Raw genomic sequence first — 15,819 nt, forward strand, 5'->3', positions numbered from 1 at the left:
AGAATCTTTCTGTCTCCAGCTGGCTGTTTGGAAATTTCTCTCTCTGTGACAGGAGCGCATAAAACAAGATACATCTTTTTTTACAGACACCTTTTTTTGTATACCAGCTTGCGGTGAAATTTCAGCTTACAGTTCTGCCACATTTCTCTTTCTGGAGCGATATTGTTGTAGAGAAATACAAGTGTTTACTAGCTCCCTTGCAAGTTTTTGTTTCCCAACTCAAAATGTCCCACGGGTCAGTCCCTTAGAGTGGGCTTAAACTGCTCCAGATGTTCTCAAATGATGGGTTGCAGTTCCAGCAAAAACCCACCTCCACATTTGCGTACTATATCTTCCCCTTTGAAGTCGTACAGATGAAGTTCAGTGTAAGATGAACCCACTTTGGTCTCCTGAGGAATCCACAAGTTGGTGGCTTTTATTTTGTTGATCAAGAAAAGCTGTGTGAATGTGGCTTTGTCTGTTTCAGACAGACAGTTGCAGTGTCGTAATGAAACCGTCAAGTTTATAGTCAGAACTGAAAATAGTACTTAAAATATTACTATCAGGAGTAAACAAATATTGTGGTCTTTGTGAGTCATATGAAGGTTTTTTTTTTCATGAATAGTTTCATAGTAATCTCATTGCATCGTAACTCGAGGTTAAACTGAGGTGAATTTACTGTAAACACTCACACTGAGGTTTTTTCTATTCAGTAATGAAATTACTGTGACCCCTGACTGATACATTGGTACAAAGCCTTCATTGTTCTTGATAGTTAGGCTGCCCAGTTTTTGGTTTAACATGATACAGATAACATCAGCAGAAGTATTATCCTGTCGCTGTAAGTGTTTGAAGTGAGCGGCAAACTTGTACTCAAGATAAAGCAGGTATTTATCTACAGCAGCATTTGCCATTTTTTTGGCCAATATAAGGTAGAAATCCAAAACGAGATGACCATGACATGTGTTTTTTAGTAATACAATTTTTCAAATATCAAGAATGCTACTTAAAAAGTGTCTTGAAACCAGATTCTTGATTTTTTTTTACATTTTAGGACAGGAGAGACATCCTTTTATTTTTTTTCAACATAGTTTTTATTCATTTTTCTCATCAACAGTACAATGTGAAAAATATTTCGTTTTTTTCTTTTTCCAGCTGTATAGTTACATTCAGACATTATGACAGCAGAAATAGATAACAAAAATAAAATAAAACCAAAATGTTCACTCCAGAGAATATACATTCAAACAATAATACACATTGACAAACAAGTATAAAAATAATTGTTCATAAAAGTAAAGGAGTAATGAACATCATAATTAAGTATTGTAATCATAAAGAAATAAATTATAATCCACTCAGATATATCACGTGTCAAAGTACAGGTGCGAAGTCAAACCCAGGAAAAAATAATACATGATCTTGGTCTGCGCCTAAATTAAACATCACTCTCTATTACATTAGTAGAGCCAGTACAGGTCTCCATCTTGTTGTGAAAGTTTCTCTTTGGAGTCTTAATTGGTATGTAATTTGTTCCATTTGATAAATGTCCCAAACCTTCTGGATCCATATACTGTAAGTGGGAGGGTCTGGTTTCAACAAGTGTATGGTGATGCACTTCAAGGCCGCTGTAAGACCCAACTCGGTCAAGGCATGATGGCTGTCTAACATGAGTCAGGTTCTGCCTGAGGTTTCTGCCTGTTAAAATTAAGTTTTTCCTCGCCACTGTAACTAGCTAAATACTGCGATGTGCAATGCTCATGATGGATTAAGGTGGGGTCAGACTGGGTCTTACCCTGTCTTGAAGTTGGGTCTCTGTTCATAATTTGACATAGAGTGGTCTAGACCTCCTATGTTTTTAAAAGCATCTTGAGATAACGTTTGTTGTGATTTGGCGCTATACAAATAAAGATTCATTGATTGATTGTAAATAAGATATTAAAGAAGTACTTTTTGGCCCTCCCATTCAGGCCAACGGGCGTCAGGAGAGATATCACATTTAAAAGTCAAGTCACAAATCTTTTCAGTTTCCAAAAAGATGTCCACATTTTTTTGAATGCAATGTTGGTAAGAAACTTCAAGACTGCAAATTCCATCTTCACATTAAGTAGCAGTACCACACAAATACTGCATTAACATTTTCTTTCTCACTTATTTCACCATGTTTTGGTCCTTGGACCTTCATCAAGAACAATTCAATGAATCAAAGTGAAACATTTTACCTGAAAGAGGTCTGAGGAACAGGATGTCCTTGATAAAGTAGGCATGGGGGAAGGTGCATGATTGCTTAACTCTCCACAGTGAAGAGTTTTGATCAGGAAAAAGTGTTGTATAAAACTTGTTTTGTGAAATTAACATTTAAAAAAGAAGTTGGCTCCCTGAATGTTAAGTAAAGCACTGCTATGCTTGCTTGCCTTACCTACAGCACCCATACATGTATTTTCTGCACTCAGAGTAAGTTTTATCAAATTAAAATGACATAAGAGGCAACATTTAACGTGTTCAATAACTTTTTGTCCTGTTTCTTTCTGCAGGTCATTTGGTGTGGTGCTGTGGGAAATCGCCACCTTAGCAGAACAGCCGTACCAGGGCATGACAAATGAGCAAGTGCTGCGCTTTGTCATGGAGGGAGGGCTCTTGGACAAACCTGATAACTGCCCTGACATGCTGTAAGTCTGCTCGTACCTCGCACTGAGGACTGTTTCACAATTCACACTTATTTAATAAGGTTTCCAAGCTAATGTTACTTAACCCTCAAAGTATGTATTGTTTTATCTCTGACTTACACCGCCTCACATGTCTTCGGTCGCATTAATATTTTGCCCAGAGTCTATTTAGAGTTGTGGTTTTGCGTGTGTAGGATATCATGTGATGTGTCGCTAAGGTAGTGCCAGGACCTGAGGCCTGACATTAACGTCATAGGTTAAATGTGGTCCGTTGACGACATTGCCCTGAGCGGTCAGCTGGCAGGGAGAAGCCTCCTCACCCGGCAGCCTCGGCCCATAGAAGGGATGCCACGAGCTGCGTGTGTGAAAGATGCCCCTCATTCCATCTGCCAGGAACTGACTTGAGGAGGGACACAGTGTTTCTTTCAGCAGATAGAAAAAAGAGTGGAAAAGATGTGGAAGGAATTCATTTAATCTATTTATGATTTATTAATGAACCATTATGGCTGTTAAAGGAGAGAAAACACAGCCTGCTCGTCAGTGTGCAGTGTTACATATATGCATCCCTACTCTCCCCCTCTCTGACCTCAATAAGAAGGCATTCTGCTCTCTCCCCTCCCACTCTCCACGGCTGACCTCACCTTAGAAAGAGAGTGCAAGCTGAAAAAAAAGAGGGCTCAGTGTTGTGCAGACACAAACCTCTGGTTTCTATGGCAGCCTGACTGTTTTGTCCTGATTACAGGAGTGTGTGGATTGTGTTACAGAGGTGGTGGTGTAGGGCGGGTGGGTTATTCTCCTGCTCGACACACAGGGAAGTCAAGGTTTCGCCACTTGTCCCCTCTGCTGCTGCTGTGACTTAATGGAGATTTCCAGAGGATTGCTGAAGTGTGTAGAATCAAGAAGTCCATACAAAGAAAGAACAGAAAGATACAAGAGCAAAAAAGATAACAGGCAGGATAAATGAGTCATATTTGGAGAGCTTTGAACATCTCCTCCTTGTTCTTGTTTTTCCCATGGTCAGGTAGCCGTGGGTCACTGATTGGATTCCCCATGCTTCTGTCTAAAGTTTCCTATCCACAAAGAGTGCGTTATCTCCCTTGCAGGCTTGGGCAGAAATCAAATGCAGATTTTCTGTGATCATGTTAAACGTCTTGATTTATAGAAGAGCGTTGCAGTATCACTTACAGCACGATTATACTTCAAGGTTTCAGCAGGCTAAGGATGTTGCATTTGGGAAGTTTTTGCAGTTCTATTGCACAAGATTCCTTCTCAGGTTAATTTAACATTTAGCATAGATGATTGGAAACAGCTCTGTACGCACACTTAGCCTGAAAATGTGTCTGTTTCTTATTTTGATCTTACTGATTCAAGGTCTTTTTGTCCATCTTCCTGTCTGGTGAAAATTTAGCGGGACTAGTGCAGTGTTTTCTTCTGATTATAACAAAAGCCAGCCTGCCTCCAAGCTTTTATTTTGAGAACACCTCTTGAACAAGTATCACACCAGATATTTGCCTTTTTTGCTCGGGATAAATTGATAATACAATTGGTTCACCGTATGTTTAAAAACAATGCGGGGAGATCACAGGATGATATCATACACTGTATAAAATATGGATGTAGTATCCCCGAGACGTCACCCATCTGTTTCTGAGGAGCTGTTTTGAGGCCAATCGTCGGCGGCAGCCATATTGCTGCTGTCGAGCGATTGTGACGTAAAGAGGCGGGCTTTGAGCCTCCTAGCCAACAGCTACAGTGTTCCCGCCTGTCAATCAAGTCAGTTGTGCCTCTCATTGGAAGACTCGTAATCTCAATATCTTCGAAATTGCTGTGTTAGAAAAAAATCACCCTCCTCACAGTGTGAGCCGATCGAGAAATGAGCTATCCAGACTACACTCGTCTTTTGTACCAGGCTGTAAACATGTTTATTTCTGCTGTAAAGATCGTCTTTTTGAATTGGTGTGTATGTGGTTTCCGGTACTTCCGGAGCCAGCCTCAAGCGGATCCTTGCTGATCTGCAGTTTTTAGCACTTCAGCATTGGACTCATATTTTTAGACCAGAGGTTGCTGCTTGGATGATATGGATAAATGGGGAAACAAGGATATCTAGCTGAAAAGAAATGCGGTTTGATGATGTCATCAACATGTTACTGTAGCATAAGAGTTCAAGTGAAGCAAGTGAAACCAACTTTATTCAGATCTTTTGGTTTGTGGACCCTCTCGCTAAAAGTAAAAACAAAAACTAGCAGCCAAACTAAAATAGGATACAAGTTTATGACCATAAGCGGCTGTTTTTATGCCACCTATAAAACTATGAAGCTGTTTTTTTAACTGAACGTCAAGAGCTCTCTTACATGCTGCTTGTGTAAAAGCTGACAGGTCAATATGAGTTAAATTAACGGCCATAGCATGATTGATAAGACGCTGACAAGAAGTCAGAATTTACTGCAGTGTTTGTTGTCCGAATTTGCATCAACAAGCCTGGTGAGCAGCAACAGATGGTGTGAGGGGAGTTTTCAGCAGACAGGTTACCCTGAAGTTCCAGCCAGCTCCATGCACATGCACATTTCATGGGAGGTCCTTTGCTCCTGGGTTTTGGATATCTGAACCTCAACTTTAAGACACTTGCTGCAGGGCTGGTAAACAAGCTAGAGCCGCCCCCCCTGCTGCTTCAGAGTACCAAGTGAGCCGCATGCTTAGGAAGGCTTTAACCATAAGGAGAGAGGCTGGCAACCGGGCTGCAGGGGCTTCTGTAGACTGCAGAGACCGCTGAGAGAGAGAGAGAGAGGGAGAGAGGGAGAAAACAAGAGTGAGGCAGCAGCATGAGTGAAAGAGAGATGACAGAGGTGTTTATGTCAGTGGGTCTTTGCAAAGTATTCTTAGCTTGTTTGTGTATAATTGAAGTTGCGGTGTGGTGTAGCACCACACAAAACTGTAATATTTCTCACTTTTATGATTTTGTTTTGACATTCCCAAAGCTCGGCTGCTGGCCTGGCAGAGTAACCTGAAGCGTGATTTACTATGCTGTAAAGTTCATTCAGCCTATCTGAACATCAGTACAAGTGTTAATACAACGATTAAATCAGAACAATTTTAAATGTCTCTTTGAACCGTCGTAATAAAACATTTTTTAATCTACCGTTAAATAAATCACTGATTTTAACAGCACACCTCTATGAAATAATGAAGTCCATGGCAGGTACTTCTGTGGGATTTCATACTTTCTTTTGAGGAGCTCTGGCCGGTACACTGAATGTACACGTTATCACATTCAAGCACATAAATATTGAAGCACAGGGAAAGAGGAAAGCTTAGAATGTTTATGTAAAAAAAAAAAAAATCGTCTACCTATCAGATTATGAATCTTCTTCAAAGCACTTTCTCATTTATCTATTTTTCAAGCTTAACAGAATGAACTGAGTTTAAGTGCCACTCTACTGACTTAGGCTTAAACCTCAATGTGTACTGCCACCTGCTGGAGAGAAAAATGAACTCTTACCACATCCAGAGTTTTTGAGGGTAGTCTCATATTTTTTGTGTCTGTCTTGAAACAATACAGTTGTGGTGCGTTGAAGATCAAAAGGCCTTGGAATTACTCGTGTATGTTCACTTGAAGAGGAAAAAACTCCCACAGAACTCCGAAGTAAAACTGATAAAACAAATTCCTTTAATCCATAGTTTTATTAAACAATCTTACTGGATGATTCAATGTTAAGTTTTCCTAAACAAAGAATTATACTACGGTAAAGAAACCATGTGGCTCGGTCCTTGATTGATCCTCAACTGTCTGCCTCAGTCTCACCCTATGGCCACACGAAAGAGCGCTCTCTCTCTCTTCAAGGGACAGTAACATAACACACTGCTGACAACAATACCATACTGCTTTTAACTTTACAAAATATCCACATGAATTAAATCAAATTACTTTAAGCTGACTCAACATATTTTATAACTTAACTTACACAATGAAATCACAAATATGAAGGTTAACTTTCAACTCAAAATTGTTGATTATTTATTTATTTACCTTTAACATGTCTGAACGTAACTTGGCCCTTACAACCGTCCAGATGAGAAGGAATACTATTTGCTGCTCTAATCATCCCCCAAGTCAATACTGACAACTGTCAAGCTCTGAGAGATTAAAATAAAAAGTGGATCCTTTTTTTTCAGCCAAAATAAGGTGTGGCTAAAATGAGACATCAGTAGTCTTACTAAATAAAATGAAGCTGGTATTTCCTATAGCTTTGGTCTATAAGTGCAGTTCTCACTACAGAATCCATTTGTGTTTGTGTAATGTGTTACACCTGCTAAAGAGGTTAAAGATTCACCCACTGACCCCAATCCTTTTTCTATCAACCATCACTTGCAGGTTTGAGCTGATGAGGATGTGCTGGCAGTATAACCCCAAAATGCGTCCGTCCTTCCTTGAAATCATCAACAGCATCAAAGAGGATCTGGATCCTCCCTTCAGGGAAGTGAGCTTCTTCTACAGCGAGGAAAACAAGCCGCCGGACACCGAGGAACTGGATATGGAGGTCGAAAATATGGAGAACATTCCACTGGACCCTGCATCCACCAGGCAGCCCTGTTCAGCTGCCACCCCATTATCGGGGTGTACGGGAGGCACGCCGCCTCCGTCTACGCAGCAGTTATCCCCCATGCAAGGCCAGAGTACTCCATTACTGGGACCTGTATCTCCCTCCTCCCCGGGCCCGATGGCCTCAGGCTTGGTGTCTCCAGGCCAATCATTGGACAAGCACTCAGGACATGTTTCGGCCAACGGGCCTGTGGTGGTGCTACGGCCCAACTTTGATGAGATACAACCCTATGCACACATGAACGGGGGCAGAAAAAATGAACGTGCGTTACCACTGCCCCAGTCGTCAGCCTGCTGATACCAGACCATCCCCTCCTCCTCCTCTTCCTCTTACACAGGGTAACACAAACCTCCCCTTCATCTCACAATGAGGGATGGGTGAGGTAAGCAAAGATTTTCTCTGCTGTGTGCCAGTAGATTGTCTCTCCACTCCTTAAAGGTCAAAAACAATCTCTAAAAACTGAAAAATAGCACAGAAACCTGCTAGAGCATTTGGAGTTTGGTGGCTCAGACTCAACACTGGGGAACTCCTTCCTGTGCAGCCTGTACTCCAGACTTTGTTACAAGTCATTAAAGAAGGACAACAACACAGGCATGTACCCTGACTTACAGATTCAGACAGAAAAATCTTTTTTTAGCATATCTGCCAGCAAATCCAACAGAAGAGCACTTTTTTCCTCAAGATTTCAGAGAGGATGTCGTGGATATCTGAGTGTGTATTTATACAAACACGTGATTCTCTTTATAATACGGTATAGTTCCATTTCTGAATGACTTTCCATCAAAAGACTTTGTTTGCATGACCAGACTGGCTCATGTCATGTGAGGATGCCTCAATTATAATGCTTGGACGAGAAAGATGTTTTCATTTTCCTGTTGATATTTCTATGGGTGTAGATCCCGACAGGAGCAGGTCAAAAGCTGAAGAGTAGGGCCTATTGTGTATCTGCCAAACTATTGCCAAATCAAGCTTTTACTCAAATTTCAAATAGGTTGCCCTTCTTGTTTAAGGCTGTGATTCAGAGTTCAGACACATCTGTTGGTTGAATAATACCAAAACTGTTTGGAGGTTTTCTGACTTCATGCTTATCTCTTGTGCTAATTGCTTCTGGTGCAGCTGTTTGTGGTTGGTGCATGACAGTGTTATTGTAGAGATGGGCTGCAGTCATAGTGTTCTCACAATATGCAGCGTCTGCAAAGAGGATGTAGTACATCAACAGTCAGTCTCTATGAAGTGAAACGCACAGGCAAGACTGTTTAATGCTTCCTTTGAATCAGTTGACACAGTATATGTGTCAATTAACATTAAAATGATTATATATATATATATATATATATATATATATATATATATATATATATATATATATATATATATATACAGTTGTTCTCATAAGTTTACATACCCTGGCAGAATTTATGATTTCTTGGGTAGTTTCATTACAATATAAAAAAGAGTAAAACACAGTTGTTTGACAATGAATGGCTTTACCCAACCACTAACCATTAGAAAAAAAAGGTTTTCTCTTATCATTCATATGCACAACTGTTCATATATAATCATTTTAACAGCAGGTTCTTAATATATAAGTTATTAGCCAGCAGTTATTTTTACATCACATCATGTAGTCAATTAACCATTTGCCCGTTTGTTCAATTAAAATGTGTTGTTTTTTTAAAGACATCATTTTTCAAATTCTTTGCTTCTTTCTGAAAATTGATTTGACCAAATATCAAATGAGAAAATACATGTCAGATTAATTGATAAAGACAAGAATCAGTCATCTATATTCTCATAAATTGGCATTGTTAAATCTAGCAGGTGCGTTGGTGGGCTTATCAAATTTCAATTGCACCACCAAAGTCCATTCAGATCAAAGCAAAACTTAAACTTTCTCCTTTCATCTTCTAAGCATCAAAGAGACAACTCTGAATCACAGCCTCAGTCTGCTTTAGTTAAAAAAAAAAGTCACCATAAACAATATTAATTTACAATATAAACATGACTTTGATGTTTTCTTTATAGTACGATATAAACAAAACATCAAGGTCATCAGAATCACTTAGTCATCATCAAAGGATACTGTTTATCTGTTGTTGGAGATGTTTAAAGTGTACATTTCATAAATATTACTGTTCAGATGGATTACTGTTCAATGGAACCAAACACACCATAGCAACAACAACAACAACAACAACAACAATAACAGCAACAACAACGACGACAACAAAGAGAGTCTAAAGACCTAAGACAGAAAACAAGAAAGTGTTGGATCCGACTTAAGTTGCCTAGAGACGACTTTTAAATCTCAGCAGGTCTCTTTTGGAATAGGCGCTAGTTTCTCTGCATTTCAAACACATATTAAGGTCTTACAGTTGTATTTTAGACTGCAGGATCGTTTTTATACACATCATTGGTTTTTGTCACTTTTTTAAACCTTTCTACGGTTCAAAATGTTTGCCTCTATGTCTGTACAGAACAAAGCTGCTATTTTATTCTTTTTCTCTTTTTGGATGTTATATATAAAGAAATCCTTCAGGTTTGGTATTTTGTGGTCTCCACTACAGTCCATTTCTTATATCTTCAAACTCTGTTTTAAAAATGATAAAACAACAAAAATATGACGATTTAGATATAAGACAACTTTTTTTCTGTTACCCCAAAAGGTTTTCTGTAAGACTATTCTTTGCTCATTGCCTTTTATTTTTATGAAATCTTTCCTACTGTATTTGTTTTGTGGATGTCTATATTATTATTATTATTATTATTATTATTATTGTTATTATTAATATTATTATTTGGAATGGACACCTTAGCTCGATGTGTGAGTGTGTACTTTCTGCACCCTTTTTGTACTTGTTATCTAGCACTGCGCCTAGCACTGCCCTCTAGGTGCGACTCAATCTCAGGTCAAAGTAAAGGCTTTGCTTTCTCCACACATTCTCATGATTGTCCTCTACTTGTCTCAGCTTGGACCTCCCTCCACATTCAGTAGTGCCCAATTTTTCCTGCTGGCCCCTCAAAAACAAAAACTGTACCTGCCCCCATGTGCCTCCTTCTGAAGTCAGGATTAGTTCCAGTATACAAGACACTTACTTCACACCAGATCTGGTCTTTTAACCCATCCATTTCCTGCCTCTTCTTGACTCAACAGGGCTAATTGGGTTGTCTTATTTGCCTTAATCACACCAACCATCACTTAACCGTTCCAAATCACATTTTCCCTCCTGATATTTTTTATTATAATCTCCCAAGCGCAGTCCATTGCCCCTTCTGCTGTGTTACTTCTTCAAAGTAAACAGGTCTTATCGTTGTCTTCATCACTGCTTCTGAGAACCAAATAAAGGATGGGTTTAAGTCCAGGGAAGGGAACACATTTCAATGTCATGTATGGAAAAAGGTCTTAAAATGGAGGCTGAACAGTGAAAGTGTTTTGAAGGATTTCTCCTCATCTTTTGGAAATGTTGCCTGGTGATTAATATTTCTTCTCTCTTTTTCTCTGTAGGAGTGTTATTTATTTATTTTTTAAATTTTCCTTTTGTGATATAAGTTTAAATCACTGTATAAATGCCCCATGATTCAGTATAAAGTTGGATTTTTGTATGTATTTCCTTTGGTGTCATGACTGGGGGACTTCAAAACGTTTTTTTTTTCATTCAAGTATATATCTACCTCACTCTTTTTAAATATATATATATATACACACACACACACACACACACACATATATATATATATATATATATATATATATATACATATATATATATATATATATAAATAAGTACATCTCACTAATCTGTTTTTATAGCAACCTCATCATCTGGATCAAACCCACAGGGAGCTACAGAAACCTCACAAAACAGACCAGGACACCACACATCTGTGTGGTGGACTTGAGAGTTGTCAGCTCAGCCCGTCAAGTTCCTGGAAAGTTTAGAGTGCTACGATTACTACAGCTGGTGCTGTACAGTAAATAGTCAGACAACTTCCACATCAGATATCCCGTCTCCATTCACTCCAAACTTATAGTCACAACCTCAAATCCTCAAGACAGAAACCTGAGCTAACTCATCTAAAACACATTTATATACAAGTCTAGACAGTTATCATGTGGAATATTTAAAAAGGGAATTTTTTATTTAAACACCAAGAAAAATGTAACCTGCAGGGTTAGAGCAGAAACTTACATTTCACTTCAGTTTATTCCAAACATCCAGATACCATCACGCTCAAAACACCTACATTTTGTTCTGTATATATCAGTACTGTGAATGTAACAAGGACATTTATGTACTATCTACACAAACCGTTATAGAGATATCAGCGACTTCAGCTCTAAACTGACAACTTTGGACGTGTACATTTCAGCGTCTTTTATTGAACCCGTAAACCTCTCATGTGCATTTGAATGCCATCACGGCGTTGTAGCTATTTACAGCTTATTTCTTCTGTCATCAGGGTACATTTATTGGTGACCATTTTCTGGCTGTTGTGGTCATGTGGAAGTAAACACAACACGCCTTCTCTGGCCTGTTTGTACTCAAACTAATGCTGCTTCCTCAAACAGTCACCTCAGTGAACCTTATGTTGTCATCTAAATTTAAAAAATGAGCACCAAGGTGGCAACACAGCTTTTACATTTCAAAGCATCTCATAAAACTTAAAGAGAGCTGCCTCAGTTTAAGGGTACTGGGCTGGAGGCCAAAAGTATATCGAGAATTTTTTGTTAAAATGAAACCCAGAAGCAATAAAAAATGGAGTATGACTTTTAATGTTAAATCTGGGTGCTGAATCGGTGGCATTTTATCAGTGCATGATTTAAGAGAATATCAATCAAAAATAGTCAGAAACAGTCTGATTGCTGCTAAACATCACACCAGTACACAAATCACCACTGACAAGCATCAGCTTGGGTAGTTACTTAACATATCTGTTCAGTTGTTGTTGTTTTTTCAGTTTGGATGAATCTTATGATCAAATACAGACATGAGTGATATATTTTAACTTCTGTTAGTTCTGGCAGTGGACAATACATTGAGCTGTAGTGAGGAGAATTACTGATGAATTACTAGTTACTATTAGATCTCAAACCTGCATTTCAATAAACATGTGGGCATATACAGGACAGGGATTTTGCTTAGATTACGGGTAGTCATGGAAAAGAGTAAACATGATTAGAAAAAGGTCATAGGTTAAGTTTATAGCTCCACAGTAGTGGCAAAGTATTGCTTATTGCAATCACCAAATTTCAGCATAAAGGTACTATAGCTACTCAAAAAAAAAAAAAAGAGAACTCATCATTTAATTCTTCTGAATGTTCTTCATGCAGACCTCAGGTTCATGGAGGATGCGTCTGTGCATTCAAACTGCAATAATAAGTTGAGGTTTACCATCGTCACACCTCTGTTTTTATGATTTGCATTCCTACACCTTTCTAAGGGCCTTGCTCTTCTGCTATTACTTTATTATTAAACGTTCACAAATCTATCTGTATTCTTTACCTGATTGGGGACAGAAATAATGAAAAAAAAATGAACAAAAAAAAACCTTCACAAGACTGTCTTTTTCAAGCTCTGTATCTGAGGCCTCGAAGTTTTTTCACATCTATTAGCTGAGATGGTGTATTTTTCACATGCCATCTCTGAAATGTGTATCTGAGGATTTCTTGTATTTTCTTTTTTTCTGAAATTTTGAATAAATAAATGAATGAGAACTATGACTGTGGCTGCAGTTTCTCATCCATTTTACATTCTGATATACTGTCATGCTTCTGCAGTGTTTAAATGTATTTAAGATCCACCTTGGTTTGGGTGCTGGTTTGAAGAAGTTTGTATGTTTTCTGTTTGTGCCATTTCTGAATGATCTTCTAGCTGATCGAGCATGCTCGTGATGAGGGTCTGCAGCAGAGGCACCAGTCTGTCTGCTGAGCTCAAGCTGCCATTTTCGGGTACATGTATTAGGGCTGCTCTCCTCTGACCATGATACAGGGAGCAGTAATACACAAAATCACAAAGGTACCTGAGGGGAGAAAGGGAAACATTATCTCATATTCCCCTGTGTCCATAAACACCACCCACTACTAATACCTACCTGCCAGCATCTCTTGAATAAATGACATCTATCCCTGCTTGTCTACACTTTTTGGAAATAGCTCTCATGTTAATGATGGAGTCCAGTTTCTCTGGTCCTCCTTCCACACAGCAGTGACTCTCGGGACAGAAACCACACACGTCTTTGTCTCTGTATCCACAGTTTTTCCCTGTTTGCTCCAGAATGACAGCACTGCAACCTCTGGCTACGCCCAGATGGACGGCAATCTGGGACACACAAACACAGAGGTTACATACTTATCCTCCCATGAAACAATCAAGAGTGTAATTATTTCATTTTAATATTTAGTATCTCAACCAGGGCTGTGTTCACCAAGGTTACACTCTATCAATGTACACAAGACTGCATATTTATGAGTTTTGGGAAAAAAATAAACAAGTAGCTTCATTTCAAGTATGTAAATAAATTAATATATATATAAATATATATATATATTTTTTTTTTTTATTATTATTATTTTTTTTATTAAGTCAGTGTTTTGGGAAACACATTAAGACATGCTATTGAATATAAAATTCAATAAAATGTGAGAAGTTGAACAAAAAAGTTTTTATGCATTTGAATAAACAGTGTATATTCTGGTTCCCTTCAATATTCCTGACGGGGAGGGACTAACTTTTCCTTTTTACCTTTGGGTTTAGAGTTTTCCAAATATCAGCAATGATTTGCTCAGTCTTCATATAACTCACTGGCACCTCCTTGATGTAAACACCCGTCTCCTCTCCCAGTCCGACAAGCTTCAACCCCTTATCACATAAAATAGAAGACATATTCAGTCTCTGTGCCTCACGTGAACACAAAACAGCTGTCTATCAAACATTACCTGTGCTGCCTTCCAACTGGGGTTCACTAAAAACTGTCTGAAAGGTCCGAAGCCTGATTAAAGATTAAAAATAACTGTGAGAAATTGACGTCTTTTTTAAAAGTCTGCGTTTAAATGACCGAGTATGAATTAATTTACCTGTAACCACCACGATTTCCCCATCACTCATGACGCAGCAAAGTTTAGTTAGTGAAAAGTGCGTAGTACATGTCACGTCGACTTAGAGGAAAACATATTTATTAAGGTCCTGCAGCTCAAATAGTGTCCGCTTGAGGGAGCTCCTCTCCGGTATAAAACGAGAATGAAAACCTCCATGTGGGAATGGTGCATTCAGTAGCCTATTGGTAGGTTTTGATATCACATAAACAGATCTAAAGTTACACTTTAAAACAGGGCTTCCCAAAGAGTGGGGCAAAAATGGGGGGTCAGGAGATGTCTACCAGAATTTTTTTTTTGTTTAAGTTATCTAAAAATAGCACAATTTACCCATTTATAGTAAAATATATGGACAAAAATAGTAGCTAAAATTGAAATAAAACCTTGAAAATTGAAAATGTTATGGGTTTTCTGCCTTTCTTTTTGCCAGATGACTCCTAAGTTTAGGGTTAGTGAACAGTTAATTATCAAAAGCATCAGTAGCAGTAGGTTAATTGATAATGGCACAGGAAACACAGCCACACGCTCATATAGATAGACTTATTTTCTACAGACCAGCAAAATGAAGCCACATTAAACCACTTTGAGGGACAGTGGGGGTCGCAGGCTGAGAAATTTGGGAACCCCTGCTTTAAAAGGTCTAATAGCAAGACTTCCTGCCTTTTTTACTTTTACTTATTTTATTCTCTTAACTTGCAGTTACATTATGTTTAATGTTAACCCATCTTCTTACTTCAGAATTTTAATTCTTTATTCCATGGCTAAACCAGTCTCTCTTTTTTGATGTCACAAAAAGACAACAAACGCTTCCCCTTCATGTACTGGACACAAACTGTAATCTGCAGGCAGCTCTTGCAAAGATAGGCTATTCAAATCCTTTATATTTTCAAACATTTGGCCTGACTTTGTAAAAAAACTCTGTGTTATTTAATACTATTGTTTTAGGCTATTACCACAGCTGCTACAAAACTAGATGAGCATACTATAACATTTGAAAAGTCACCCATACGTGTTGCAGGCTTACCAATGCTCGAGTATGCGAGATTACATTTTTATTTTATCCACACTTTCTGCACCTTTCAAAAAAAATTCTGTTGCTGCAGCTCACATTTTCTGTATCTGGATTCATTTTTTAAAATTAAAATCTACTGCAGTTAGTTGATATTTACTTACAGTATTTCTCTATTTCTAAAACACTAAACCCTATTGTCTGAACCAAATTCCTTAGCAGCCTGAACCCATGTAGGCTATTGAATCAGTCACTCTTTTGGTTAAACCATAAGCACTTTTCACCTGTTAGACACAACTTGCAAACACATTCTCACTCACTAAAACACATGTTTCACTGTGATGCACTTGTGTTGCATAATGGTAAGCACAGGTAGCAAAAGTTCAACACCTTTGAAGCGCAGGTGTCACAGCTTAAACACAAGGACTCAAAACTGATCACACTTGTGGCTAATGATGTGAGGAAACCAATATG

At 38.5% G+C, this 15,819-nt stretch overlaps 2 protein-coding genes across 2 annotated transcripts in view; one reads left to right on the forward strand and one right to left on the reverse strand.

The window, feature by feature from the left end:
* The window catches only part of igf1ra (insulin-like growth factor 1a receptor), an 87,295-nt gene extending 78,772 nt beyond the window's left edge, over nt 1–8,523 (forward strand). Inside the window, exons 20-21 of the mRNA XM_034685051.1 lie at nt 2,514–2,648; nt 7,015–8,523. Of these exons, the coding sequence (XP_034540942.1) occupies nt 2,514–2,648; nt 7,015–7,540 (661 nt within the window). The 3' untranslated portion in view covers nt 7,541–8,523. The remainder of the gene's footprint in view (nt 1–2,513; nt 2,649–7,014) is intronic.
* A 3,081-nt stretch (nt 8,524–11,604) lies between these two features.
* On the reverse strand, nt 11,605–14,434 carry pgpep1l (pyroglutamyl-peptidase I like). Its single transcript, XM_034685052.1, has 5 exons — nt 14,319–14,434; nt 14,181–14,233; nt 13,987–14,103; nt 13,337–13,563; nt 11,605–13,264 (listed from the first exon to the last, which is right to left on the reverse strand). The coding sequence occupies exons 1-5, from the start codon at nt 14,347–14,349 to the stop codon at nt 13,036–13,038; spliced, it is 657 nt and encodes a 218-aa protein (XP_034540943.1). The 5' UTR covers nt 14,350–14,434; the 3' UTR covers nt 11,605–13,035.
* Between the last annotated feature and the right edge of the window lie 1,385 nt (nt 14,435–15,819).

The sequence above is a fragment of the Notolabrus celidotus genome, chromosome 6 (genome assembly GCF_009762535.1).
Source record: "Notolabrus celidotus isolate fNotCel1 chromosome 6, fNotCel1.pri, whole genome shotgun sequence".
Taxonomy (NCBI): domain Eukaryota; kingdom Metazoa; phylum Chordata; class Actinopteri; order Labriformes; family Labridae; genus Notolabrus; species Notolabrus celidotus.

Bases quoted from the DNA above. Each gene is read 5' to 3' on its own strand.
- pgpep1l (XM_034685052.1), bottom strand. From the start codon at position 14,349: ATGAGTGATGGGGAAATCGTGGTGGTTACAG. The intron at 14,104-14,180 runs GTAATGTTTGAT...TTATGTGATAAG, and splicing joins CCAGTTGGAAGGCAGCACAG to GGGTTGAAGCTTGTCGGACT. The intron at 13,564-13,986 runs GTAAAAAGGAAA...TGTGTGTCCCAG, and splicing joins GGAAAACTCTAAACCCAAAG to ATTGCCGTCCATCTGGGCGT.